This window comes from Salvelinus alpinus, chromosome 17 (assembly GCF_045679555.1).
Source record: "Salvelinus alpinus chromosome 17, SLU_Salpinus.1, whole genome shotgun sequence".
NCBI lineage: Eukaryota > Metazoa > Chordata > Actinopteri > Salmoniformes > Salmonidae > Salvelinus > Salvelinus alpinus.
In genome coordinates this window covers 49,062,899-49,071,772 of record NC_092102.1, presented here as the reverse complement: position 1 = coordinate 49,071,772, position 8,874 = coordinate 49,062,899, and the positions used below count along the sequence as shown (strand labels likewise).

Genomic DNA, 8,874 nt, shown 5'->3' with positions numbered 1-8,874 from the left:
AGAGACACACAGAGGGAGAGACCCAGAGACACACAGAGGGAGAGACCCAGAGACACACAGAGGGAGAGACCCAGAGACACACACACAGGGAGAGACCCAGAGACACACACACAGGGAGAGACCCAGAGACACACAGAGGGAGAGACCCAGAGACACACACACAGGGAGAGACCCAGAGACACACACACACAGGGAGAGACCCAGAGACACACACAGGGAGAGACCCAGAGACACACAGGCAGGCAGACACACAGAGGGAGAGACCCAGAGACACACAGAGGCAGAGACCCAGAGACACACAGAGGCAGAGACCCAGAGACACACAGAGGGAGAGACCCAGAGACACACAGAGGGAGAGACCCAGAGACACACAGAGGCAGAGACCCACAGAGGCAGAGACCAAGAGACAAACACACAGAGGCAGAGACCCAGAGACACACAGAGGGAGAGACCCAGAGACACACAGAGGGAGAGACCCAGAGACACACACACAGGGAGAGACCCAGAGACACACACAGGGAGAGACCCAGAGACACACACACAGGGAGAGACCCAGAGACACACACACAGGGAGAGACCCAGAGACACACAGAGGCAGAGACCCAGAGACACACAGAGGGAGAGACCCAAAAACACAGGGAGAGACCCAGAGACACACAGAGAGTGAGAGAGAAATAAATAAAGGACACAGAGAGACACCCCCAGGAGGAAGCAGCAGGGTCTACAGTTGACAGAGGGAAACGAACAGAGCCATACAAAACCCCATTAGTATGTTGATTGGAGGGATCCACTCAACATGTCTGTTACCATGAGCAACTCTGAGCCCAAGGACCACACGCAGCCAGAGATGTTATGATGAAATCACCTGAAGTGTCCCTCTGCTCTGGGATAAACAGAAGTGTCCCTCTGCTCTGGGATAAACAGATGATCAGCAGGACATACATTATGACAGACAGTCTGAGCAGTGGTCACCATGGAGATTAAAGGGTCAGGAAGGTCGACAACGATCGTACTTTTTGGAGAAATGTCCTCTGGTCTGATGAAACAAAAATATAACTGTTTGGCCATCGTTATGTTTGGAGGATAAAGGGGGATGCTTGCAAGCCGAAGAACACCATCCCAACCGTGAAGCACGGGGGTGGCAGCATCATGTTGTGGGGGTGCTGTGCTGCAGGAGGGACTGGTGCACTTCACAAAATAGATGGCATCATGAGGGAAGAAAATTATGTGGATATATTGAATCAACATCTCAAGACATCAGTTAGGAAGTTAAAGCTTGGTCGCAAATGGGTCTTCCAAATGGACAATGACCGCAAGCATACTTCCAAAGTTGTGGCAAAATGGCTTAAGGACAACAAAGTCAAGGTATTGGAGTGGCCATCACAAAGCCCTGACCTCAATCCTTTAGAACATTTGTGGGCAGAACTGAAAAAGCGTGTGCGAGCAAGGAGGCCTACAAACCTAACTCAGTTACACCAGCTCTGTCAGGAGGAATGGTCCAAAATTCACCCAACTTATTGTGGGAAGCTTGTGGAAGGCTACCCGAAACGTTTGACCCAAGTTAAACAATTTAAAGGCAATGCTACCAAATACTAATTGAGTGTATGTAAACTTCTGACCCACTGGGAATGTGGGTCAGAAGTTGAAATAAATCATTCTCTCCACTATTATTCTGACATTTCACATTCTTAAAATAAAGTGGTGATCCTAACTGACCTACGAAAGGGAATTTTTACTAGGATTTAAATGTCAGGAATTGTGAAAAACTGAGTTTAAATGTATTTGGCTAAGGTGTATGTAAACTTCCGACCTCAACTGTAGCTACTAGCCTCTACGCTGCCACACACTCAGCAGACTGCTGAGGCGTGAGGAAAGAGGGAGACAGGGATATGAGGTAGAATAGAAAAAGACTGAGGACGAGGCTCTGTACCCTTTAAGATCTCGTTTAGACCACAGACAACAGCCTTTCACTTTGCTATTCATAGCAAGAATGTTTTCAGACCATATTTCAGTGTGTGTGTGTCTCCGTGCCTGAGTGGTACACCACCATTATGAGGATGTGATTTGGGATGACATCGAGTCAGTCGTTCCATCGTTGAGGAGTGGGGATAGATAATTAATTCAAGCAGCCAGTGGAGCTGCCGCTTTAAGCTCTCTCTGTTGTTTCCTTGTGGGGAGGTGAGCCTCAGAGCTAAACATCAACAGACATCACCTCTTGACAAAACAGGCACCAGCAGCTGTCACATGATCACGACTGACAACCTGGGGAGTCGAGGGGAATTCTGAGGAACCAGTTTTCACGGAGGACAGGGCCTCATTACTAGCCTGGTGAATCCAGACTGAACATTACTCTGGAGATAATGTAGCCTGGTGAATTCCCCAAAATTGATAGCGTTCAGTCTGGATTCACAGGGCTACATTATCTCTGGAGTAACATTCAATCTGGATTCACCGGGCTACATTATCTCTGTATTCACCGGGCTACATTATCTCTGGATTCACCGGGCTACATTATCTCTGGATTCACCGGGCTATATTATCTCTGGAGTAACATTCAGTCTGTATTCACCGGGCTACATTATCTCTGGATTCACTGGGCTACATTATCTCTGTATTCACCGGGCTATATTATCTCTGGAGTAACATTCAGTCTGTATTCACCGGGCTACATTATCTCTGGAGTAACGTTCAGTCTGGATTCAACGGGCTACATTATCTCTGGATTCACCAGGCTACATTATCTCTGGAGTAACGTTCAGTCTGTATTCACAGGGCTACATTATCTCTGTATTCACCAGGCTACATTATCTCTGGAGTAACGTTCAGTCTGGATTCACCGGGCTACATTATCTCTGGATTCACCAGGCTACATTATCTCTGGAGTAACGTTCAGTCTGTATTCACCGGGCTACATTATCTCTGTATTCCCCGGGCTACATTATCTCCGGAGAAACATTCAGTCTGGATTCACCGGGCTACATTATCTCTGGATTCACCAGGCTACATTATCTCCGGAGTAACGTTCAGTCTGGATTAACCGGGCTACATTATCTCTGGATTCACCAGGCTACATTATCTCTGGAGGAACATTCAGTCTGGATTCACCGGGCTACATTATCTCTGGAGGAACATTCAGTCTGGATTCACCGGGCTACATTATCTCCGGAGTAACGTTCCGTCTGGATTAACCGGGCTACATTATCTCTGTATTCACCGGGCTACATTATCTCTGGATTCACCAGGCTACATTATCTCTGGAGGAACATTCAGTCTGGATTCACCGGGCTACATTATCTCTGGAGGAACATTCAGTCTGGATTCACCGGGCTACATTATCTCCGGAGTAACGTTCCGTCTGGATTAACCGGGCTACATTATCTCTGTATTCACCGGGCTACATTATCTCTGGAGTAATGTTCAATCTGTATTCACCGGGCTACATTATCTCTGTATTCACCGGGCTACATTATCTCTGGAGGAACATTCAGTCTGTATTCCCCGGGCTACATTATCTCTGGATTCCCCGGGCTACAGTATCTCTGTATTCCCCGGGCTCCATTATCTCCAGAGTAACGTTCAGTCTGTATTCACCGGGCTCCATTATCTCTATATTCACCGGGCTACATTATCTCTGTATTCACCAGGCTACATTATCTCTGGAGGAATATTCAGTCTGTATTCCCCGGGCTACATTATCTCTGGATTCCCCGGGCTACATTATCTCCAGAGTAACGTTCAGTCTGTATTCACCGGGCTCCATTATCTCTGTATTCACCGGGCTACATTATCTCTGTATTCACCAGGCTACATTATCTCTGGAGGAACATTCAGTCTGTATTCCCCGGGCTACATTATCTCTGTATTCCCCGGGCTACATTATCTCCAGAGTAACGTTCAGTCTGTATTCACCGGGCTCCATTATCGCTGGATTCACCAGGCTACATTATCTCCAGAGTAACGTTCAGTCTGTATTCACCGGGCTACATTATCTCTGTATTCACCAGGCTACATTATCTCTGGAGGAACATTCAGTCTGTATTCCCCGGGCTACATTATCTCTGTATTCCCCGGGCTACAGTATCTCTGTATTCCCCGGGCTCCATTATCTCCAGAGTAACGTTCAGTCTGTATTCACCGGGCTCCATTATCTCTATATTCACCGGGCTCCATTATCTCTGTATTCACCAGGCTACATTATCTCTGGAGGAATATTCAGTCTGTATTCCCCGGGCTACATTATCTCTGGAGTCCCCGGGCTACAGTATCTCTGTATTCCCCGGGTTACATTATCTCCAGAGTAACGTTCAGTCTGTATTCACCGGGCTCCATTATCTCTGTATTCACCGGGCCACATTATCTCTGTATTCACCGGGCTACATTATCTCTGTATTCACCAGGCTACATTATCTCTGGAGGAACATTCAGTCTGTATTCCCCGGGCTACATTATCTCTGTATTCCCCGGGCTACATTATCTCCAGAGTAACGTTCAGTCTGTATTCACCGGGCTCCATTATCGCTGGATTCACCAGGCTACATTATCTCTGGATTCCCCGGGCTACATTATCTCTGGAGGAACGTTCAGTCTGTATTCACCGGGCTACATTATCGCTGGATTCACCGGGCTACATTATCTCTGTATTCCCCAGGCTACATTATCTCCAGAGTAACGTTCAGTCTGGATTCACCGGGCTCCATTATCTCTATATTCCCCGGGCGACATTATCTCTGGAGGAACGTTCAGTCTGTATTCACCGGGCTACATTATCGCTGGATTCACCGGGCTACATTATCTCTGTATTCCCCAGGCTACATTATCTCCAGAGTAACGTTCAGTCGGCACTAGAGGAACAACAGCTTCTCTAAATGACAGCTGTTGTCGTTGAAGCGAGCCTGCCGCCAGATTGCATGTGTATCCAATAATGACAATAGAAAACATTTTCCGGCATACATTACCAAGAGGAAACGTCTAAATCAAAACCAATAACAAAAGTCTTGTGGTGTAACTTAGTCGTTTATTTTAATTCCACAAATTTTTGAAAAAAAAAATACAAAATACTCAAATGGAGAGAGAGAACACAGGAATCACAATTTTTCGTATTATTTCTACTTTTTGTTTACATTGTCGTGTCGTCATCCCCATGATGACTACTAATATATACAATAAGCTTCAAGATACCAGTTTTATATATAAATCTTAGCCGGGTCAGAATGTATAGACATTCTGCTATTTCCGCTTTGAAAGAGAAGCTAAACCATTGACAACACTAAACATCCAAGGGTTTGGAGGAGGAGGAAGAGGAGGAGGAAGAGGAGGAGGAAGAGAGGGGTGGACTAAAAGGCTGGAGGAGGAGGAGGAAGAGGAGGAGGAAGAGAGGGGTGGACTAAAAGGCTGGAGGAGGAGGAGGAAGAGGAGGAGGAAGAGAGGGGTGGACTAAAAGGCTGGAGGAGGAGGAGGAGGAAGAGGAGGAGGAAGAGAGGGGTGGACTAAAAGGCTGGAGGAGGAGGAGGAGGAGAGGGGTGGACTAAAAGGCTGGAGGAGGAGGAGGAGGAAGAGGAGGAGGAAGAGAGGGGTGGACTAAAAGGCTGGAGGAGGAGGAAGAGGAGGAGGAAGAGAGGGGTGGACTAAAAGGCTGGAGGAGGAGGAGGAGGAAGAGGAGGAGGAAGAGAGGGGTGGACTAAAAGGCTGGAGGAGGAGGAGGAGGAGGAGGAAGAGAGGGGTGGACTAAAAGGCTGGAGGAGGAGGAGGAAGAGGAGGAGGAAGAGAGGGGTGGACTAAAAGGCTGGAGGAGGAGGAGGAAGAGGAGGAGGAAGAGAGGGGTGGACTAAAAGGCTGGAGGAGGAGGAGGAAGAGGAGGAGGAAGAGAGGGGTGGACTAAAAGGCTGGAGGAGGAGGAGGAAGAGGAAGAGGAAGGGGGTAAAGGACAAGAGTGATGGTGCATGGAAGACAAACGGAGGTCATGGATGGGACCAGAGAGGAGTAGAAGGAACTCAAAACATGGGCTAACACAGGACAGCTGGGGCTTGACAGGACAGGTGGGGGTTGACAGGACAGGTGGGGGTTGACAGGACAGGCGGTGGGTTGACAGGACAGGTGGGAGTTGACAGGACAGGCGGTGGGTTGACAGGACAGGCGGTGGGTTGACAGGACAGGCGGTGGGTTGACAGGACAGGCGGTGGGTTGACAGGACAGGCGGTGGGTTGACAGGGCAGCTGGGGGTTGACAGGGCAGGCGGTGGGTTGACAGGACAGGCGGTGGGTTGACAGGACTGGCGGTGGGTTGACAGGGCAGGCGGTGGGTTGACAGGACAGCTGGGGGTTGACAGGGGAGGCGGTGGGTTGACAGGACAGGCGGTGGGTTGACAGGACAGCTGGGGGTTGACAGGGGAGGCGGTGGGTTGACAGGACAGGCGGTGGGTTGACAGGACAGCTGGGGGTTGACAGGGGAGGCGGTGGGTTGACAGGACAGGCGGTGGGTTGACAGGACAGCTGGGGGTTGACAGGGGAGGCGGTGGGTTGACAGGACAGGCGGTGGGTTGACAGGACAGGCGGTGGGTTGACAGGACAGGCGGTGGGTTGACAGGACAGGCGGTGGGTTGACAGGACAGGCGGTGGGTTGACAGGACAGCTGGGGGTTGACAGGGGAGGCGGTGGGTTGACAGGACAGGCGGTGGGTTGACAGGACAGGCGGTGGGTTGACAGGACAGGCGGTGGGTTGACAGGACAGCTGGGGGTTGACAGGGGAGGCGGTGGGTTGACAGGACAGGCGGTGGGTTGACAGGACAGCTGGGGGTTGACAGGGGAGGCGGTGGGTTGACAGGGGAGGCGGTGGGTTGACAGGACAGCTGGGGGTTGACAGGACAGGCGGTGGGTTGACAGGACAGGCGGTGGGTTGACAGGACAGGCGGTGGGTTGACAGGACAGGCGGTGGGTTGACAGGACAGCTGGGGGTTGACAGGGGAGGCGGTGGGTTGACAGGACAGGCGGTGGGTTGACAGGACAGGCGGTGGGTTGACAGGACAGGCGGTGGGTTGACAGGACAGCTGGGGGTTGACAGGGGAGGCGGTGGGTTGACAGGACAGGCGGTGGGTTGACAGGACTGCTGGGGGTTGACAGGGGAGGCGGTGGGTTGACAGGACAGGCGGTGGGTTGACAGGACAGGCGGTGGGTTGACAGGACAGGCGGTGGGTTGACAGGACAGGCGGTGGGTTGACAGGACAGGCGGTGGGTTGACAGGACAGCTGGGGGTTGACAGGGGAGGCGGTGGGTTGACAGGACAGGCGGTGGGTTGACAGGACAGGCGGTGGGTTGACAGGACAGCTGGGGGTTGACAGGGGAGGCGGTGGGTTGACAGGACAGGCGGTGGGTTGACAGGACAGCTGGGGGTTGACAGGGGAGGCGGTGGGTTGACAGGACAGGCGGTGGGTTGACAGGACAGGCGGTGGGTTGACAGGACAGCTGGGGGTTGACAGGGCAGGCGGTGGGTTGACAGGACAGGCGGTGGGTTGACAGGACAGGCGGTGGGTTGACAGGACAGGCGGTGGGTTGACAGGACAGGTGTGGGTTGACAGGACAGGTGTGGGTTGACAGGACAGGTGTGGGTTGACAGGACAGGTGTGGGTTGACAGGACAGGTGGGGGTGGACAGGACATTACATCTTTACTGTCTAGTGTCTGGACCCACCCATGTAGCTAGGCCCTTTAGTGTCTGGTCCCATCACTGGACCCACCTCCCATGTAGCTAGGCCCTTTAGTGTCTGGTCCCATCACTAGACCCACCTCCCATGTAGCTAGGCCCCTTAGTGTCTGGTCCCATCACTGGACCCACCTCCCATGTAGCTAGGCCCTTTAGTGTCTGGTCCCATCACTGGACCCACCTCCCATGTAGCTAGGCCCTTTAGTGTCTGGTCCCATCACTGGACCCACCTCCCATGTAGCTAGGCCCCTTAGTGTCTGGTCCCATCACTGGACCCACCTCCCATGTAGCTAGGCCCCTTAGTGTCTGGTCCCATCACTAGACCCACCTCCCATGTAGCTAGGCCCTTTAGTGTCTGGTCCCATCACTGGACCCACCTCCCATGTAGCTAGGCCCCTTAGTGTCTGGTCCCATCACTGGACCCACCTCCCATGTAGCTAGGCCCCTTAGTGTCACAGTGAATATGGCAGCACAGCACACTGCTCTGGAGGACGATCTGATAGGTTTCCAACTGTAGCAGTCAGGACAACTTGACCAGGTCGAGGGAGGACGCCGGGACCACTTGACCAGGTCGAGGGAGGACGCCGGGACCACTTGACCAGGTCGAGGGAGGACGCCGGGACCACTTGACCAGGTCGAGGGAGGACGCCGGGACCACTTGACCAGGTCGAGGGAGGACGCCGGGACCACTTGACCAGGTCGAGGGAGGACGCCGGGACCACTTGACCAGGTCGAGGGAGGACGCCGGGACCACTTGACCAGGTCGAGGGAGGACGCCGGGACCACTTGACCAGGTCGAGGGAGGACGCCGGGACCACTTGACCAGGTCGAGGGAGGACGCCGGGACCACTTGACCAGGTCGAGGGAGGACGCCGGGACCACTTGACCAGGTCGAGGGAGGACGCCGGGACCACTTGACCAGGTCGAGGGAGGACGCCGGGACCACTTGACCAGGTCGAGGGAGGACGCCGGGACCACTTAACCAGGTCAAGGGAGGAAAATACTAATCGTAACCACCACCTTTGGTAACCTCTAGCAACTTTTGTACAACTCCCCTCACCCACAGTCAGAACACATTTTAAAAAGGCATGTCACGTAGTTTAGATACACAAAGATACACTTTTTGTTAACGATAATTTAAAACCTTTTAAAATAAAACGTGAAACCCGGTTAAATATCT

The 8,874-nt window shown here is 52.3% G+C and overlaps 1 protein-coding gene across 1 annotated transcript; it reads right to left on the bottom strand.

The window, feature by feature from the left end:
• Positions 1 to 6,002: 6,002 nt before the first annotated feature.
• On the bottom strand, positions 6,003 to 7,651 carry LOC139541895 (uncharacterized). The gene is made up of 2 exons (XM_071346778.1): positions 6,720 to 7,651; positions 6,003 to 6,627 (listed from the first exon to the last, which is right to left on the bottom strand). Exons 1-2 carry the CDS (start codon positions 7,649 to 7,651, stop codon positions 6,003 to 6,005), a joined length of 1,557 nt encoding a protein of 518 aa, XP_071202879.1.
• Positions 7,652 to 8,874: the final 1,223 nt, after the last annotated feature.